General features: G+C 47.2%; 1 protein-coding gene across 2 annotated transcripts; it reads right to left on the reverse strand.

Moving 5' to 3' along the window:
• Positions 1-16,497: 16,497 nt before the first annotated feature.
• On the reverse strand, positions 16,498-21,009 carry RPL38 (ribosomal protein L38). 2 transcript variants are annotated; one of them, XM_024564844.4, is made up of 5 exons: positions 20,915-21,009; positions 20,662-20,697; positions 20,434-20,494; positions 17,164-17,286; positions 16,498-16,561 (listed from the first exon to the last, which is right to left on the reverse strand). In XM_024564844.4, exons 2-5 carry the CDS (start codon positions 20,662-20,664, stop codon positions 16,536-16,538), a joined length of 213 nt encoding a protein of 70 aa, XP_024420612.1. In that variant the 5' UTR covers positions 20,665-20,697; positions 20,915-21,009; the 3' UTR covers positions 16,498-16,535. The 2 variants fall into 2 exon arrangements, with proteins under 2 accessions (XP_024420612.1, XP_024420613.1); XM_024564845.4 differs by having other exon boundaries at positions 20,867-20,928.
• Positions 21,010-21,244: the final 235 nt, after the last annotated feature.

Consider the following 21,244-nt stretch of genomic DNA (forward strand, 5'->3'; position numbering starts at 1 on the left):
GCCCCCGCTCCAGGAATAGGATTTCACAATGTCCACCCAGCCGCGTCTCAGAACTGCTATGATCAGTCCCTGCTGGCTGTCCCCCAATGGGAACAATTATTGTAATTCTATTGTTACTATTCCACCAGGTACATGGGTGGTTCAGGGATAAATTGTTCACTTTTGAACAGTAGACGTATACAATGTACTACTGCATGGCCTCATTATCTCATTTTTTAAAACTTCATAAGCTTTAAAAAGTGTGGTTAAAAAAAGACAACCTGAAATTGACCATAGTTACCATGGTGAGGGTGCAGTTCAGTAGTGTTGAGTGTATTGACACTGTTGCGCAGTGGATCTCCAGAACCTGTTCATCTTGCAAACCTAAGCCTCTCTTCCCACTCAGCTACAACTCCCCGCTTCCCCCTCCTCACGGCCCCTGGGGCCCAGCGCTCTACTTGCAGTTTCTATACATGTGACGGCTTTAGATACTTGACATAAATCGAATCATACTGTATTTCCTCTTACGTTACTGCCTTATTTCACTTGGCATAATGTCCTCAAGATGTATCTATGATACAGCATGTGACAGAATTTCCTTTGTTTTTAAGGCTAAATAATATCCCATTGTATGATGCACATTTTGCTTATCCATTCATTCATCAGTGGACATTAGGTTGCTTCTACCTTTTGGCTATTGGGAATAATGCTGCAATGAACACAGTTGTGCAAATATACTTTCAAGATCTTACTTTCAGTTCGTTTGGCTATGCACCCAGAAGTGGGGTTGCTGGATCATATGGTAATCTTATTTTTAATTTTTTGAGGAACTGCCATACTGTTTTCCACACTGGCTGCACCATTTTACATTCTGTCAACAGTGCGCAAGGGTTTCAGTTTCTCCACATTCTCACCAACGCCTTTTAAAAAAATAAGAGCCATTTAATGGGTATGAAGTGATATATCATTTTAATTTGATTTGCCTGTATTTAATGATTAGTGGTCTCGGGCAGCTTTCCATATGCCATTAGCCATTGGAGAAATGTCTATTCAAGTCCTTTGCCTATTTTTAAAATTGGGTTATTTTGCTGTTGTCGAGTTGCAGGAATTCTTTACATGTACTGGATGTTAACCCTTTATCAATTACATGCTTTGTAAATGTTTTCTTCCATTCAGTAGGTTGCTTTTCACTCTGTTGAGTATGTAATTCAATGTACAGAGGATTTGAAGGTTTGAGGTGGTTCCATTTGTCTATTTTTGCTTTATTTCCTGTGTTTTTGGTATCACGTGCAAGAAATCATTGCTAAATCTAACGTCATAAAGCTTTTCCCCTATGTTTTCTACTAATAGGTTTACAGTCTTAGGTCTTATGTTTGGGTCTCTGATCCATTTTGAGTTAATTGTTATATATGATGTAAGATAAACTGTCCACATTTATTCTTTTGCATGTGGATTTCCAGTTTTCCCATCATCACTTGTTGAAAAGACTCTCCTTTCCCAACTGAGTGGTCTTGACACCCTTGTTAAGACCATTTGACCACGTACGTGAGGGTTTATTTCTGGGCTCTCTATTCTCACCAGAAACCATAGAGGCCCCCCCAAAATGTGGGGGAGGGGATGACATGTCATATTCAAAGTGCTGAAACAAAAAAACATGTCAACCAACAAATTTATATCAGATAAAATTATCCTTCAGAAACGAAGAAGAAATGAAGACATTCCTAGCCCTCAACAAATCCTAATGGGAGTCCTCCAGGGAAAAGAAAAAGGCACCAAACCGGAATACAAAGAAATAAAGGTAAAGTTAAATACGTACATAAAAATAAAAGACAGTATAAGTGTATATTTTGTTTAATCTACTTTTCTTGCATCTAATTTAAAAGACATACGTGTAAAGAAATAAATATGAATCTATATTGAGGGGAATGCCACATATACACATATAATTTGTGACCATAACCGATTTAATGTGAGGAGGGAGCAGAGCTATGTACGTTTAAAGGATTCATGCACTACTGAAATTAAAATGGTATAAACTGGGCTGCAGCTGTGCAGCGGGGCTGAACTGGCTATGGCTGCAGGAGCACAGAACTCTCCAGGGACTTCTGGTCAAGATGGCAGCATAGGCAGACATGAGTCACCTCTTTGCACAACCACATCAAAATTACAACTAAAATATAGAAGAACTATCACTTAGGAATGTCAGAAATTGAGCTGAATGGAGGTCTGGCAACTATGGAATTAAAGAAACCACGTCCATCCAGACTGGTAGGAGGGGCACAGATGTGGAACAAACTGGTCCCACATCCATGCAGATAAATATTTGGGGGGGATATCTCAGGAGTGAGGAGTCCCAGTCCCACACCAGAGCCCCTAGCCCAGAATTCCAGCACCAGGAAGATAAGTTCCCACAACTTCTGGCTGCAAAAACCAGTGGGGATTGAGTTGGTGGAAGGAATTTCTGGAGCCACAAGCAGTTCCTCTTAAAGAACCCACACATGGACTCACCTGCTCAGACTCACTCTCTTTGGGCTCCGGCACCAGTGGCATACAGGGAGAAACTGAAGTGTCTGGCATCAAGGCAAGCAGAGGCCATTGTCTCTTTGCTAAACCCTCCCCTCACAGAGCTGGCAAGCTGGTGCCAGATCTGAGACCCCATCAACCTGGCTAACACTGACCCACCTGGGAGTTCCCCAGAAGCTCTGCCCCACCCAACTTACAGACCAACCCAAGCTGCTTTTCCATAAGAATGGCTGGTCTTGCCTCCTAAATTCTATCAAACAAGCAACAGCTGGCTTCATTGAGCCCTAGTGGTAGCCAAATTAGATTCACAGCTTGGCTTCACCTGGGAATCTCCAAGCCCAGCACAAGTAGCAGCCATCTCAGATTGCTTTATAGCTCAGGCAGGGTGCCCCGGGGCAAAATACATGTATGGGCTGACCTTGGCCTGCACCACCTGGGAAACCCCAGGGCCAGTGCACCCAGTAGACAGCTACAGACCAGGTCAGAGCACCACTATCTTGCCTCTGCACAGCTGATCCTCCACAGAGGGCATAGGCTGGTGGTAAGTGGTCACAGCCAGTCCTTGCAGCTGACTGGCCTAGGTAAATCCCTCCCATTGATCTGCCAACAGCAATCAAGCCTCAACTACAAGAGGAGGGTGCACTCAGCCCACACAAAGGGCTCACCTCGAGTACCCAGATTGGGTGATAGGGGAGGCTGTGCCACTGGACCCCACAGGACACCTACTACATTAGGCCACATGACCAAGACACAGAGTCAAAGCAGCTCTACCTAATACATAGAAATAAACACAGGGAGGCTGCCAAGATGAGGAGATGAAGAAACATGACTCAAATGAAAGAGCAGATCAAAACTCCAGAAAAATAACTAAACAAAATGAAGATAAGCAATCTACCAGATGCAGAGTTCAAAACACTGGTTATAAGGAAGCTCAAGGAACGTAGTGAGGACCTCAGCAGCATAATAAAGACCCAGTCAGAAACAATGGATACACTAATTGAAATAAAGAACAATTTATGGGGAAACAACAGTAAAGTGGATGAAGCCAAGATTCAAATAAATGATTTGGAACATAAGGAAGCAAAAAAACAACCCTGCGGAACAACAAGAAGAAACAAGTATACAAAAAAATGAGCATAGTATAAACAGCTTCTGGGACAACTTCAAGAGGTCAACATTCACATCATAAAGGTGCCAGACGGAGAAAACAAAGAGCAAGAAATTGGAAATCTGTTTGAAAAACCAATGAAAGAAAAATTCCCTAACTTGGTGAAGGAAATAGACATGCAAGTCCAGGAAGCACAGAGTCCCAATTATGGTGGATGCAAAGAGGCCCACTCCAAGACGCATCATAATTAAAAGGTCAAAGGTTAAAGATAAGGAGAGACTCTTAAAAGCAGCAAGAGAAGTTATTTACCAGATGTTGGACAAATGGGAGGGGGGACTGGGAGGAATGGGTGAAGAGGTGAGGAGATTAAGAAGCACAAATAGGTAGTTACAGAATAGGCATGGGTATGTCAAGTATAGTACAGGAAATGGAGTAGCCAAGAAACTTATACACATGACCCATGGACATGAACAATGGCGGGGGGATTGCCTGGGTGGAGGGGGAAAAGGGGGAAAATCAGGACAACTGTAATAGCATGATCAATAAAATATAATTAAAAAAATTAAAAAGAAATGGTATAAACCTAAACTAGGTTGCGATAAATTACGATGATAATGGTAATCCTCAGAACAAACACTAAGAAAATAACTTAAAAATGTATGATAAAAGGAAAAAGAAATAAAGTGCTACATTAGAAACTATCACGAAAGAAAAGAGTCACAGAGGAAAGAGTGAATTCCTAGGTCCTCAACAACAACCACTTTGCATCCATCCACGGACAAAAGCACCTTTCGGGGAGCTGTGGGATCTAGCATCCTGTGCAAGAGAACTGGAAGGAGGCTAGCCCACTCGTTCATCAGGTAAAATGTGTACAGATCTCAGTCCCTGCTGTAGAGTTTGCTGTGGCACATAAATAGGCTGTAGGCCCTCTTGGTTGTGGTCCGGGAGCCTCTGGAGGACACTGTCATAGGCAATCACCCACAGGTGAGAGAGCCTTTGCAGAAGTGCCGGTTTTCAGCAGAGAAGTTCCAGCACACCACTGGAGCAAAAACAAACAAGGTGGGACACATTGGAGAGGATAAAAGGGACGGTTTGACGTTACCCATGTCACCCCTTCCCAAAAGAGGCACAGCTTAGTGCCAAAAGAGGCCTCCTTGACCCATTATTCCTCCTGTGGGGGGAAGTGAGAGTGTGTGAGTAAGCTTCCCCTGTGCCCCAGGTATGCTGAATGCTGCCGAAGAGACACACTGCTCTCCTGCCCCATCCATGGTACCAAGTTGGGGCTGAATGACTGGGAGGCAAGAAAGAGGCTGGGAGTGCAGCAGAGAGGACTTTTGGAAGGTATTAAAGAGATACAGATCTTATTAAGGGCATTGTGAACTCCATCAGGTAACCCACCCACAATCCACTGGCGAGGTCTCCCCTGCAGATCCCCCTGCAGACACGCCCAACTTTGGCTGGCTCCCTGTGAGTGCTTTTGGCAATGGTGAGAGCAAGCTTTGGCAGACATCCTGTGAGCGTGCACAGAAAGCTGGTCTGAATCTGTGGGCCAGGGAGAGACCACAGATTTCCCCTTTAGCTCCGCCCTTGGGAAGCAAATGAGAGGCTGACTGCCTTGGCCTAGTGTGCTGCAGGACTGGGAGAAGGCACGCAAACGAGCAGGCAAACCCATAGAAGTTCTGAGAAAGCCTCAAAATCCTTAACGGGGCTGATGGAAGGTATTTCTTTCTTGAAATCAGACAGTAAGAACTGGAAGAGGTAACTTTTACTTTAACAATATAAGACTTCAGGAACACAAACAAAATAGCAAGAAAACATCACACCACCAAAGGATCACAATAATCTTCCAATAACTGACTCCAACGAGAAGGAAATCAACAATACACCTGAAAAAGAATTCAAAATAGAGGTTTTACTGACCTTGGGGGGTGGGGAGAGAACAAGAATCAATTCGTTGTTCCACTTATTCATGCATTCATTGGTTTCCTCTCGTATGTGCCCTGACTGGGGATTGAACCCACAACCTTGATGTATCCAGATGATGTTCTAACCAACTGAGCCACTCAGCCAGGGCACAAAATAGCCATTTTAAAGAAGGTCAATGAGTTACAAAAATACAGGGAAAGATGGTTCAATAAAATAAGGAAAACAGTACATGATCAAAATTAGAATTTTAACATATAGAAATCACACAAAAAAGGAATTCTAGAGCTGAAGATACAATAAATGAAATTAAAAATATAGTAGAGGTTATCAGCAGCAGAATGGATTACGGGGAAAAAATTTAAATTCGAGGACATGGCCTTTGAAATTATCTACACAGTGAAGAACCAAAAAGAGAATGAAAAAGTGATGAAATCATATGTAATCTATGGGATAGAGCCAAGAGAAACAGTCTGATCATTGCTGGAGTCCTAGGAAAAGACAGACGAGAAGCAGGAGAAAGCTTATGTAAAGAAAGAATGGCCGAGAAGGTTCCAAACCTGGGGAGACATTTGGACATCCAAGTTCATAAAGCTCACAGGTCCCCAAACTCAGAGATCTTCTCCAAGACACAATGTAATAAAACTGTCAAAAATCAAAGACCAGAGATATTTTTAAAAGCAGGAAGAGAAAAGGAGCTTGTCATTTACAGGGGAGCCCCTCAAAGGCTGTCAGCAAATTTTTCAGCAGAAACCTTAAGTCAGGAAAGAGTGGGCTGATGTTACTGAAGTGCGGAAAGAAAAAACTGTCCACAAGGAACACTGTCTGACAAAGCTGTTCTTCAGAAACGAAGGAGAGATTTTCCGGAACACACAAAACCTGAGGGAACTTGTCACCCCTAGACCTGTTTTACAAGAAACGCTGAAAGGAGCTCTTCAGGCCAAAACAAAAAGGACACTAACTCATTACATGAGAACATAGGAAAATATGCAACACGCTGTTAAAGGTAGGTATATGGTCAACTTTAGAATACTGTAATACTGTAACATGACCGTCAGTATGTAGCCACTTACTCCGGAATAAAGGTGAAAAGGCAGAAATATTAAAAATAAATACAGCACCCTGGCCAGGTAGCTCAGTTGGTTAGAGCATCGTCTCCATACACCAAGGTTGTATGTTCAATACCTGGTCAGGGCACATACAAGAATCAACAAATAAATGCATAAATAAGTGAAACAAAACTCTTTCTCTCTCTCTCAAATCAATCAATAAAAAAATTAAAAATAAATAATTATAGATACAATAATATGTTAATAATTACACAATACAAAAAAAGAGGTTAATCGTAACATCAAAAACATAAAAAGGAGGAAAATGGTAGAGTTTTTGTATACAACTGAAGTTGTTATCAGCATAAAATGGACTATTGTATCTATAAGATGTTTTATGTAAGCCATAAAGGATGCTTTGTGGTAACCATGAAGCAAACACAATAGTTACAAAAAAGATAACGAGAAGGGAGTGAAAGCTCGCCACCACCAGAAGCATTGATTCACAAAGGCAGGCGGCAGGGAAGGAGGAGAGAGACAAGGGAACTGCAACACAAGCAGAGAGCAGTTAATCGGATGGTATTATTAAATCCTTACCTGCCAATAATTTAAGTAGAAATGGATTAAATCCTCCAATGAAAGGACACAGAGTGGATGAACGGGCCAGAAAAACAAGACTCAGCTATATGCTGCCTACAAGAGACCCACCTGAGGTTTAAGGATACACATAAGCTGAAAATGAATGGGACGGAGAAGATGTTCCGTGCAAGTGAAACCGCAAGAGAGCAAGGGTAGCCACATTTGTATCAGGCAACACAGACTTTAAGCCAAAAACTGTAAGAAGAGATGAAGGAGGTCATTATAGAGTGATAAATGGGTCAATTTATCAAGAGGGTATAACAATTATAAATATATATGAACCCAACACTGGAGCACCTAAGTATCGTACATTAAGCAGATACTAACAGATCTAAAGGGAGAAATAGACAGTAATGCAATACGTGTAAGGGACTTCAGTGCCCACTTTGAACAATGGATACATCATTCAGGCAAAAAATCAGTAAGGAAACATTAGGGCAAATACACCTAAAAAATATACAGCACATTCTATCCGTAAGCAGCAGAATTGACACTCTTCTCAATCACACCCAGAACACTCTCCAAGACAGATTATGCAATATAACAAAACAAGTCGTAGCAAATTTAAGATCAAAATCATGTCAAGTATCTTCCAACCACAGTGGTATGACGCTGTAAATCAATGACAGAAGGAAACCTGGAAAATCCACAAATAGGGAAATTAAACACACTCTGCACAATCATGGCATCAAAGAAGCAGTTAAAAGAAAAACCAAAAGATATCTCCAGACAAATGAGAACTGTCTGGAGACACACACACCGAAACGTCCGTGAGGCAGCGAAAGCACCTCTAAGAGGGAGTTTATAGTGATAAATGCCCACATTAAAAAATATATCTCAAATCAACAATTTAACTTCATACCTAAAGGAATTTAGAAAAGAAGAACAAACCAAGTACAAGGATAGCAGAAGAAAAAAGTAACAAATAAATAAGTGAAATAGAGTCAAGAAAAATAATAGAAAGGATGAACAAAACTAAGAGCTGTTTTTTTGAAAAGATGAACGAAATTGGCAAGTCTTTAGCTAGACTAAGACAAAAAGAGAGATGACTCAATTAAATAATATCAGAAATGAAAGTGGAGAAATTACAACTAACACCACAGAAATACAGAGACTACTATGAACAGTCAGACACTGACAAATTAGATAACCCAAAGGAAATAAAGTCTAGAAACATACAACCACCCAAGACCGAACCACAAAGAAACGGAAAATCTGAATAGGTAAGAAGTAAGGACACTGAACCAGTGATCAAAAACCCTCCAACACAGAAAATACCAGGACCAGATGGTTTTCCTGGTGAATTCTATCAAACATTTAAAGAAGAATGAATGCCAATACTTCTTAAACTCTTCTAAAGAGCAGAAGAGGTGGGAATATTCTCAACAGCACATTAAAAGGATTATACACCATAACCAAGTGGGATTTATCCCTGAGATGCAAAAATGGTTTAATGTAAACAAATCAATAAATATGATATACGACATTAATACAATAAATAAGAATCATATAATCCTCTTAATAATTGAAAAAAACAGCATGTGACAAAATACTTTCCTTATAAACACTTGTAACAAATTGAGGATGGAAGGTATGTACCTCAACATAATAAAGGCCATGTTTGACAAACCCACAGCTGACATCAACTCAAATGATAAAAAGTGTTCCTCTAAGATTAGGAACAAGGGAAAGGTGCCCACTCTTACCACCCCTATTCGACACGGCCCTGCACGTTCCAGCCAGAGAAATTACGCAAGAGAAATAAACAAGCAGCACTCAAATCAGAAAAGAAGAAGTAAGGTTTTCTCTGTTTGCCGATGATATAATCTTATACATGGAAAATCTAAAGACCTCACCAAGAATTGTTAGAGTGATCAACAAATTCAGTAAAGTTTCAGGATACAAAAATCAATATATAGAAATCAGTAGTATTTCTATATAATAACAAAATATCTGAAAGAAAATGCAGAAAACAAAGCCTTGCACAAGAGCATCCAAAAAATACTTAGGCATCAGTTTAATCAAGAAGGTGGAAGATCGGTACAGCAAAAACTATAAAACTCTGATGAAAGGAGTTGAAAAAAATAACTGATATTTCCATGTTTATGGATAGGAAAAATTAATGTCTTTAGCATGTCCATATTGTCCACGGCCATCTATAGAGTCAATGAAGACCCTTCAAAATTACAACGGCACTTTTCACAGAAATTTTAAAACTCCTAAAATTCATATGGAAACTCAAAGACATCAAAGAGTCAAAGCAATCCTAAGAAAGAACAAAGCTGGAGGCATCCCACTTCCTGATTTCAAACTATATTACAAAGCTATAGTAATTAAAGCAGTATTGTACTGGCATAAGAATAGACACACAGAACAATAGAACAAAATCAAGAACCAAAAATAAATCTTTGCTTGATAGTCAACTGCCTCCTGGTCCAGAAAAAACAGAAGCATGAGGTTCTGTTTCTTGGAAGCACTAAGTAGATGGACTATCCACACTGGTTGGAAAATAAGCTGTTAGGATGAGCTATGTCGAAGTGGTCTGAGAAGACTCCATGGAGAAGGAGGCAGGATGTAGATGGAATATTTACCAATTTCTGTAACTGGGAGCAATGGTAATTTGAAAAAGAGCTAATAGAGTAGCATTAGCAAAGTCACAGAGGCCAGAATAAACTTGATGTGGAGCAAAAGCCAGAATAAAAGCCCTGAATTTCTTCCAAGTCAGTGTTCAAGGCTGTATTGTATAATGAACGCTGCTATGAGGAGTTTTCCTCTTGCATCCACGCCCATCGTGGGTGATCCAGTTATGGGTGGGAACAGGCCACACGTGGCCCCTCATCAAACCTGTCAAGTGAGCAGGAAGCTTTGCTAGAAATGAATGACTAAGATTTATTCAAGCATCTGAAGGTTTGTTTACAAACTAGAAACATAATTAAGTGATACTCAGAGTTTTCCAAAGAAGAAAAAAAAAGCTGAGTGTTCTTATGGCAAAAAGTACATTTTAAAAAATCCTCACCATAAGACCTGTTTATTGATCTTAGAGAGAAAGGAAAGGGGTGAGAAAGAGAGAGAGACACGGATCAGCTGCCTCCTGTACTGGGTCTGGAGCCCACAGCCCAGGCATGTGCCCTAAGCAGCATCAAACCTGCAACCTTTCAATGTGTGGGACGACGTTCCAACCAGCTCAGCAATTCGGCCAGGGCAAAAGAATATTAAAACATTTTTAAATTACAGTTGACACACGATATTATATCAGTTTCAAGTGTACAACATAGTGACTATAGACTTTTATGTAACTTAGGAAGTGATCACCCCAAAAAGTCTAGTACCCGTCTGGCACCTGCATAGTTATTACAGTGTAGTTGACGGTGTTCTCTGGGCTGTACGTTACATCCCCGTGACTGGTTTTATAACCAGTGATTTGTACTTCTCAACCCTTTCGCCGAGTCACCCGGAACTCAGAAGCCTCCTGCCCAGCAAACCTCAGTCTGGTCTCTGTATCTATGAGTTTGCCTCTGTGTTGTTTGTTTTGTTTTTTAGATTCCACAGGTAAGTGAAATAATAATTTGTTTTCTCTGTCTGACTTACTTCACTTAGCATAATACCCTCTAGGTTTACCCATGTTGTCACAAAGGGCAAGATTTTATTTTATTGTTTTATTGGCTGAGTAATACGTCCCATTGTATGTATGTACCACATCTTTATCCATTATCTTTCAGTGAACACTTTGGTTGTTTCCCTATCCTATTATAAATAACGTGGCTACAAACACAGGGGTGCATGTATCTTTTCAAAGTAGCATTTTGAATTGCTTCACGTAAATACCCAGAAGTGAAATGGCTAGCTCATATGGAGGTTCTATTTTTAGTTTTTTGAGGACCCCCACACTGTTTTCTGCAGCGGCTGCATCAGTATCCAGCCCCACCGACAGTGCACAAGGGTCCCTGTTCGCTGCATCCTCACCAACACCTGTCACCTGTCGATTTGTTGATGTTGGCCATTCTGACAGGTACGAGGTGATATCTCATCGTGGTTTTGATTTACATTTCCATGAGTATGAGAGATGTTGCATATCTTTTCATATGTCTGTTGGCCATCCATATGTCCTCCCTAGAGAAACTTTTATTCAGGTCCTCTGCCCACTTTTTAACTGAATTACTATTATTATTATTATTAGGGTTAAGTTGAATGATTCTTTATATATCTTGTATATTAACTCCTTATGAAATATATCACTGGCTAACATCTTCTCATATTCACTAGGTCATCTTTTAGTTTTGTTGATGATTTTCTTCACTGTGCAAAAATATTTAGTTTGATGTAGTCCCACTTGCTAATTTTTTCTTTTGATTCCCTTGTCCAAGAAGACATATTCAAAAACTCTATTACTAAGAGGTTCTCACTCAGCCAGGTAAGCCCTCCCCTTCCCTTTGAAGCACATCACCCCATGGGTGATCGTGGGCTATCAGAGCAGAAGGGGCACCCACAGCCTCACTTTCACACCTGCTTTTACGAGATCCGGGAACTCAGAGGAGGACGAGGAGTGAGTCCCCTGGTAGGGAGGGGGTGTGGACCCCCGAAGACTGGCCTCCCACAGGCCCCCTGTATGGAGAGGTGAAGGTTGCCTGGGTGACCAGATGGCTGGGACTTTGTTGCATGGCCCAGGGTTCCAGGTTTGACCAATTATCTGGCTGACAGGGCAACCCTTTTAGGGCTCACACTTAAAATGTTCCCCGGCAAGGGCGTGTGGACCCCCAAGCACTGTCACTTGCCCAGCCTTGGGGGGACCACCACCCCTTTGTAGAGTGCAATTGCGGACCCCCTGAGCTTTGGCTTCAAGCCTGCGGGCACTGGAGCTGGGTATCAGGCCTTGACAGGTAAGACCGGCTGCTGGGGTTAGAAGAGGACCACATTTCAGCAGGGGAGGAAGGAAAGGGCCAGGAAGGGAGAGAGCCCACTGGCCAGGGGGCAGTGCCACCCTCCCGCACCCTCCTGCCTCCTGTCAACGACCCCCTCAGTCTTGGCCATGCCCCCAGGCACCCACTGGGTGCAGGGCTGGGTCTGGGATCTGACCTGGCCTACATCGCAAGAAGTGAAGCCCCAGAACACTCCTAAATTTGCTTCTTAATAGCAATCTCTAAGTCCCAGGGCTTCTCGTTAATTACTTATCAAATCAAGAATATAGTGTCAGTGAGTGCAGCTAGCAATCTTGGCATGACAGAGTAGAGGCTGGCCGCTCCCAGGGCTTTTAGAGGGTGGGAAACTCAAACACTGGGGACAGAAGGAAGCAGCATTCAGTAGAAGTCACCTGGGGAAGCACTAGGGGCTGAGGAAAGCTGCGGGATTCTCCCTGGCAGGCAGGGCAGGGCGGGCTTCCTGGAGGAAGGGCCCCTCGCGCTGTCCCCAGTGTGGGGGGGAGGGGGGAAGGCACGCTAGGACGTCAGCAAAACCCGTTTACTGAGCGCCCACGGCGTGCCGGCCAGGTTCCGTCAGTGCAGGAAAGCAGACGGAAACCCTTGTCCAGAGGGGGAGGGTGTGATGGCACTTCAATGCGCAGATGGCAACAGTCCGAGTATAAGGACGTGTGGAGCATGCGCTTGGGAGAAAAGCAAGAGCAGAGCAGGGTCTGCCGACCGGAAGTGGTTGGGGGCAGGCACAGACCAGGCAGAGGCTTGCAGGCGTGCTTCCTCTGAGTTCTTTGAGGGCCTACAGAGGCCCCAGGCAGGAGAGAGCCGTAGCTCTGCAGCTGGAAACAGCACCGTGTGACTGGAGAACACGAGGCAGGTAGGGAGGGGGAGGCTGAGACAGGGCCAGAGCAGGGTAAAGGGCCCCTGGGGCTGGGAAGGTGGGAGTGGAGGAGGTAAGGTGGTGTCTTGATGGGATGGGGCTGGGCACCGACAGCCAGTCTAAGGGGCGGTGGTGACAGCGGCAGGCACTGGTGACACAGGAGAGCCAACGGAGACTCCCAGGTTCCGAATGCAGCAGTCCGCAACACCCTCAAACGCACGTGGACAGCTCACGGCAGCCCCATGTCATCAGAAACTCAGCGGCCAGGGCAGGGAGCCCTGTCCTGTGCCCTGGCCTCTCCTCCCGGGTGTGCAGTCTGCACCTCGGTTCCCAGAGCTCGACCGAGGCTGTCACATGTGTACACACCCACAGCTGGTGTACTCGGGTGGCACAGGAGGCCAGACAGCTGTTCTCTCGTAGGGGTTTTCCTTCATTCAGGAAATTCTGGTGGAGCACCCTGTCTGTCCTAGGGGTCCCGAAATGAACAAAACACACGGCTTCCTGTCTGAAGGGGGTCTGGGGTCTAGCAGGTGAGGGGCAGCCTTGGATCCCACGCAGGGCCTGTGAGTGTGTAAAAGAGGGGACGGAGTCCCAGTGGGGGTGGGGTGGGAGCGCCCAGGGGTGTTTCCTGGAGAACGACACCAGGTGAGAGCGGGAGGACGATGGGAAGGAGGTGACTCTGGGATTCTGGGCAGTGGAACAGGTGCTGTGAGGTCGGGGGCCATGGTGGGTGGGGCCTGAGGGGGAATCAAGCGAATCAAGGGAGTGCAAGACCCAAAGTCGAGAGGGTGACAAGGAGACTGGCACCTGCCGAGATCGGATGGGTGGCTGGCTGGCTGCCAGGGGCCGGCGTACGAGGACTTTGGGGGTGCAGACGCACTGCCCATGGGATGGCAGTGGTGGCCGCACAACTGTACGTTTGTCAGCATGCATAGAACTGTCCGCCCCAAAGGTTGACTGTCCCTGTAAATCATACCCCAGTGAGCCTCACTTTAAAATAAACAGCTTTATACAAAGTAAAGTACTTACCTTTATTTTTAAGGAAAAAAACGGCTGCAAGGTAAGCAAAAATCCAGTCCCCCACGGCCCCCTAGGCCCTGGAAAGGGCTTTGGTCTTTGAGGCCCTCTGCTGGTAACAGAAAACAACGGACTGGGAGCAATTTTGTGGGGCCCTCGTGAGCAGTGACAGCAGGCATGACTGTGCCACCGCAGCCTGCACTGTCCCCAGAACCTCGGGACAGGCACAGCCTGGTATCATGTACACTGTCCCTTCTCCCACCATGTCAATAGCAGCGGACCACCACGGCTGCTGGTCCCTGCCAAGCCTCCTGAGGGACTGGTAAGTTACGAGGACTTGGCATTCCTCTAGGAACTGTCAGTTCTTTGGGGGGACAGGACAGACCAGGGACCCCAACTGGGAGGGGTCTGCCTCCTGGTGAGTGGCAGGGAGTTGTGCCCTTGGGACTGACCCTGAGTGTGGTGTAGGGCAGCCTCTGCAGCGCTGGCCTGGGCCCCTGGGGAGGATGTGGGTGGGGGAAGGGGGAGGCCTGACTGCAGCACCTACACAGGCTCACTCTCAGGGCCATGGCTGAGTCACCTGGGCGCAGTGGAACACCCAAACCTGCCTGGCTGGTGTGCACCCAGCTAGACAGCGAGCGTTCCAGCTGCTTCCCCAGAGGCCTGTGACCCAGCCAGGTGAGCCAGGGCGCAGAGGACGAACACACCTCCTAGGACTCCTGCCCTTCCCAAACTGGCAACTGTGGCCTGCCCAGTGCAGTCAGCACACGCCCACCCAGGCTGCCACCAGGAGGGCAGTGATGGGCCACCGGAGGGCTTGGAAGCACACTTGTGCCTCAAACCAGCTGAAACCCCTGGAATCTGCTTCAGCCACCACGGCAAACTAGGACTTCAAGGCACAAGCCCAGGGCTGAGCACCTTGGCATGAAAGGATGCCTGCTTTAGACATGGACTCCTGGTCTCCTAGGAATGGGGCTGGTCTCTGGACAACACGCGAGGACAAAGGAAGCCCAAACGGTACACCCTCCCTCCCCAGAACCGAACGCCCAGAGGGGAAGACTGGACTCACTGGAGGTGCCCCCTTGTGGGGCCATCAGTCACTGAGCACCCATGAACTCTCTCCTGGAGAAACAAAGCCCATGACTCTCATCACCTGCTTCAAGAACTGCCTCACACCCTTACAAATCAATGCTCAGGCACTTAGCTACGGGGGAGTGGATTTTAGCCTGTGTAAACCATTTGGTTTCCAGACAGGCCAGGCCAACTGCTCATTTGCTGGAGTATGTCTCCACCTTGTGGCCAATCCTGGCATGACCTCCAGCTCCACCTCTCAAATTTGCTAGTGCCTAGAGCACTTTGTAACCTTTAATGTTCCCCCCATTAACCCACTCAGTAAACCACAGAGATAACTGTCATGGTAATCGCCATAGCAGATTGGAAAGTGAGGCCATGCTGGGAAAGGCACTCTGGTTCGTAACGGGCCTGGAGCCCTTCCTAGCCCAGGGCCTAGCAGCCTGCACCTGGTTTCAGGCTTAGTGAGCATGTTGTGTGTGGCGCTCAGGCATGAGGGGATTGATCAAGACCATGCAGGTTACCCACTGGCAGAACCAGGCCTGGCTGGGACCTGGGCCCTCCTGCCCACGTTCTAGTGTCCCCACCACACTCACTCTACCCCACTGCCTTGAGGCGCAGGGTCTGACCTCCCTTTAAAGTCAGCTGACTGTAAATTTGGTCTCTCCGTAATGAGGTTCAGGATGTTCCCCCTTCCTTGGAACGCTCGACCCACTTTGCTAGGCTAACATCCACTCACCTGTTCTCAGCTTTAAATGTGCCCAGAGCCTGGCATCTAAATTGCCTTCTGCCTGGCTGGTGTGGCTCAGTGGACTGAGCATGGGCCTGCAAACCAGAAAGTCCTGGGTTCAATTCCCAGCTGGGGGCTTGTGAAAGCCAACTGGGATGTTTCTCTCCCTCCCCTTCCCCTTTCTCTAAAACATAAGTAACATCCCAAAGTAGGTGATCTGTATCAATCGCACCATGCCCCGTACTGTCCCTGAACTCCTGTACCATGAACTGGGCTTAGGAAACGGTGTCTTAGCACAGAAGGCCCCTTCGGCCACAGCACGGCAGACGCAGACGCGAAAACAGCCCAACATTCCAAGGACAGCTTAGCCTGCAGCCATTTCCAAGGCTCTTCAACCCCAGCTTTTAATTATCATTTTCATTATCAGGGAGCTCATATTACCTAAGTGACTTAAATCTCCCGAGTGCACGCTGGCTTACTTCCGCGAGTATCTGGCTCTTCTGCGTCTACTCACTCTCAGACTTCGGCTAAAACAAGGATGGCTTCACTGGTCCACTGAGACCGCAGCCCAAGATGAGACATGCAAGGAGGCTGTAACCAGGACCTCCTTCCCACCCCAGAAGCTGTCACCAAGTAACACTCCCCTTCCTGTCTTCAAGACAAGACACTCAGAATTTTTAACATTTTAATACAGATCAGCGTGTCTGGGTCATTTCAGCTCCTTCACCGCCAAACCTAGAGCAGAAGAGAGAAAAGTGAGTCACCCGGAGGATACACTTGAGTTACTGTTGCTTGTCTGGATTTTGTACTAAGCTGAAGTGCTCACCAAGCTCAGACTTGAGCCCACCAGGGAGGTTTATGATTAACATATTCAGTGTTTGATTAAAAAAAAAAAAAAAATCTGTTAGCCTTTACAAAGCGGTCTGCACGAGTGCTCAAAGCCAAGCAGCACTGGTTAACTTTCTCTTCCGGTGCAGAGGCAGCCTTCAGAGCCACTGGCGCTCCCCAGACGGAGTCTTTGTTTACTTAATGAGCTCTAGGCCTAAAGGAGGTAATCAGTTTCCCAGCTCCTAAAAACTGATCACCAAAACCAGTATCTGCGCAGTGAGGACAGAAGCTTCCGGACTGAGTGTGAGCCGTACCACCCCGCATTAGAAAAGCGTAGGGAATGGTGCCCAGGCTCCTGCAGCAGGGACTCTGGGAGTGGGCTGCGCCTCAGCAAGAGCAGGTGCTCAGGGCCGCAAAACTTCCTCTATCTGGGCACAACGCCAGAAGTAAGATGGCAACATGTGCACCTTCCACCTTCTCGGCCACCTGCCCAGGACTCCCGCTCTCACCTGGGGGCAGGGACTGCTTCAGCTTCTCGGCCTTCTCTTTGTCCGTGATGACCAAGGTGTAAAGGTATCTGCTGCATCGGACTTTAAACTTCACGTTGTCCTTGTTCTTCTTGATCTTGACAGCTACCAAATGGACCAGAATCAGTCACTTAACTGCACCACAGAAAGACATCACAAGATCGACCTGACCGTATACATGTCCAGGAGGTGGCACTTATGACCGCAACCACTGACAGAGCTGTGCTTGTCCCCATCCTGTCTCTCTGTTGAAACAGAAAACCAGCTTTCCTCTATGACCCCAATATTTTAAAAGTGCCACAAATGGGCTTGCCTTTAACTGGCTTGTTCATGTGTCTGGTACGCTGAACACACCCTGGAACTCTCTCCATCTCACTGCTCTGAAGGAGCGGAAGCAGTTTACAGAGTGGGGACACACAGGGCATCTGCTGGGGTCGTGAACTTTCCACTGCTCTCTCTACTCCCGGAAGCCAGTTCTCTGTGGATGAGAGCTTGCGGGGGCCGTGGTGAGGCACAGTGTGTGCTGAAAGTTCTCCGAGAACTGATACGGAACCCACTTTCTGGGCTCTGCTGCTGCCAAATTCTCTCTCAGGACCACAGCTCAGACAACAAAGAGCCCCAAGCGTGGCTCAAACCCCGCAGTGCAGGTTTGAAATCTCACACGTCAGGTTGTGGACCAGTGCCAATCACTTCCACACGGCCAGCACCACCTGGATGCTGAGACAATGGCTTCCCCATAGGCCAGTCATGTCAGGGGTCATCAAACCCCGCGCGCGTTCCAACTTTTTACAAAACAGCTCAGACACTCCCAGGAACCTGTTATTATGAAAGCCAATTGAGAATCAGGTGGCTGAGGACTGAACTTGGGCTCTACTGCCTCTGCCCAAGCACCTGACCAGACCCACAAGCCCTCAGCACCTCACAGAAGCAGCAGAAGGTTACCTGTGCTCAGAGCCCCACTTCTGCCAACTGCTGAAGCGACAGGGCACAAAACAGGAGGCTGAAGCACCGTGGCTCCGAGCCTGCACACGGCACCCGCCTCCTAGGCTCGTGTTTTAAATCAATCCAGAAACTGGATACTCACTCAAACCGACCTACTCTGCCATCGTAACATTCCTCTAAGTATGTTGCATTCTCCCCAACAGCTGTACACCTATAAGGACCTGTAAGGTATACTGACCTCTTCAAAAATGTGTTTTCAACATTACCATGTGATGCATTAATTCCATACCTGGATATAATCCCAAGAACGAAAGCAGGGACAAGAAGAGACACCCGTACACCAATGTTCACAGCAATGTTATTCACTGTAACCAAAAGGGGGGAACCCCTCAGATGTCCTAGCAGGATGAACGAAAAGCAAAACGTGGCCTGTCCACACAAGGGATCACTGGACCTTGAGGACGTCCGCTAAATGAGCAGGCCAGTCACAAAAGAACAAGTCCTGCCCGACCTCCCTCGTGAGGCCCCGGGGGTAGTCATGCTGACGGAGAACGGAAGCACAACGGCGTCGGGGGGAGGGCATGGAGAGTTACTAGTTAACGGTGCAGAGTTCCACTTTTGCAAGATCAGAGTTTTGGAGATGCAACGTGAATGTACTTAACACTAGCGAAATGTACACCTAAAAAGACGGATTTTGTATTATGTACATTTGAGGACTAAAAGTAGACTTAGCAGTTACTGAATGCCCTACCACATCCAGGGGACTGTGACCCCACCTTCACGGGACAAACTGTCCAAAAGCAGGCCTCCGAGCAGAATTACAGTGCAAACGAATCACACGGACCGAGAGTCTTTCCTCATTGCACTACGGCCGGTTTGCAATACGGCCTCTACCGTCGCCCCCGCAACACCAGGACCCAGGGCTGGGGTCGTGTCTAACTTATTGGCAGCTGCCTCCTGATGGAGCTGGGACTTGAACAGGCAGTGACCCCGGATTCCTGGTCTGAACTAAAACTGCCGCGAAGACCACCTCCTCTTTACAGCGGGACAGCAGACCAGCACGGGCGCAGTGGCACCTGCAGTCCCCACAACCATCCGTTCCCATCAGACGCTACTTGTTCCCACAGGCGGGCACCACTTCACACAGGTCCCAGAGGATCAAAGACAACAGCCCGTTCAGGTCACCTGCCCCGAGAACCCACTGAAAGGCTCCCCTGACACCACCCTTTCACCCCACTGCTGACAAGGAACATTGGCGGGTCAGGGTCTCCGCCCGACATTGTTCTACCTCCACAAATGACCTGCCTTTCTCTTCACGACAGATCTCAGTGGGAAAGGAAGCTTTGGTGTAACAGAAAAAACACAATGTATGAATTCAACGTCTGTCCTGTAGTAACACGAGCCCCCGGTCGTCCTTCAACTACAAGGAGTAACAGCAGAATCCCCTCCTGCACTGGAGCATCCACTGGCACCGGGACCACTCAGAGGTCTGCAGTGTTGTTTCTGACGTTTCGCTTTGCACATGGCCCTCCCCCTCCAGGGCCAACCACCGGGCCGCTGGCCAGAGGGAGTGCGGTTGTTTTGGGAGTAGGTTGTAACCCGCCCCTTGTCTCCTTTTGGGAGCAGCTTCTTGTTCTGTGGCTACTTCTTGACCATTTACACACTGGTAACGTAGTTTAGAGTCGCGCAAGACTTGTGCCTCTTTGGGGCCGCTCACAAAGAGCCTCCTACTGCAGGCGCGGGCGCACTCCTGTAACGTGAGTAACAAGCGCACGTCCACGTCGCCTCGTCGGCCGGGTGGTTTTTCCCGGAACATCGACACTTAAGCAGCTCCCCGTTTGGGGGCTCCGGTGCTACACTTCCTTGTCCCTTTTTTACAGCCCAGGAAACTCACACACGTAGGAGTGAAATTACTTAGCAAATGAAGTTGATCGTGAGCAGGGTCTGCACTCAGCCCAGAACCGACCCTGCCGCACTAACCCCGGGTCGACGCGGCCCGCGTTTCCAGATTTTCACCCAGTAAGGCCTCTGTTCACAGCACCAAACCAAAACCACAACGAAACAAAAAAAAAAACCCCAGCTAACTCAGGACGGCTTTTAAAATGTTCACAATTACTACAGAAGGTAACAAACCGGCCAACAAAGTTTTACTTACGATAAATACGATCGAGCCACCGCTCCCAGACAGCCAGGCACGTGCAATTAAACAGCCTCCCGCCAGACTTTTGGGGACATAGCTCCCGTAGCAGCGGCAGTGTGGGGACCGCTCCACCCCTTTACTCACCCCCCCACCCCGGAGCGGTCACTTACATTTGGCATCTTTTCGCCTGGCTGTGAGCAGGAAGTCCTTGATTTCCTCAATTTTCCGAGGCTGCAATACAAAGAAAACGGGGAATGAGCTTCAGATTAGGCGTTTTCTGGTGATGGTCAAGTCCACCACTCTCTCCCCCGCCTCCGGTCTCCTCGCAAAGGCGCTCCTGCCCTCTCCCCGCGGCCCTGCGCGTCCCGGGGAAGGGCCCAGGCAAGGGCCGTACTCACCATGGCTAAAAGGCGCGGAGGGTGCGCGGCCGGCCCCTACGGGGAAGACAGACGTTAGCATCAATACGGATCGAGGACTCACAGCGATCCCCCGCTTTCCCTCCCTGACCCCTCCCAAAATGCCGGCCCCACTGCACTCCATCCTCCATCCTCGCACCCTCTACCCAGGCCAGGGGTCCTCAGATTTCATCCAGCCGTAGATTACCTCGGATTACACACCCTACTCCCCGTGTACCACCCAAAGGCCACTTACAGCAGGCAGTAACAAACAAAAAGGACGAAAAAGAACGAAACTTCCGTTTCCGGGCAGTTAAACCATTCCTCGGAGGAACCCGAGTACGGTGTCTGCAAAGGGTCAAGTTATCTAGGCGTTCTCCCTTCCCTTGTAGCAGCGCCTGTGCCCCCTTCTGGCCTAGATTAATAGTGCAGCTTCACGAAAGTAAAGAACCGGCCCCCTCCCTCCTCGACTTCCTTCCCTTTTTACCCCCACCCGCAAACCGTTTGTCTTTGCTAGATTTTATTTTAGATCAGTTTGAAGACTTAACAATTATATCTACTACTGTCATCAGGCCTGTGCATTGGG

The sequence above is a fragment of the Desmodus rotundus genome, chromosome 9 (genome assembly GCF_022682495.2).
Source record: "Desmodus rotundus isolate HL8 chromosome 9, HLdesRot8A.1, whole genome shotgun sequence".
Taxonomy (NCBI): domain Eukaryota; kingdom Metazoa; phylum Chordata; class Mammalia; order Chiroptera; family Phyllostomidae; genus Desmodus; species Desmodus rotundus.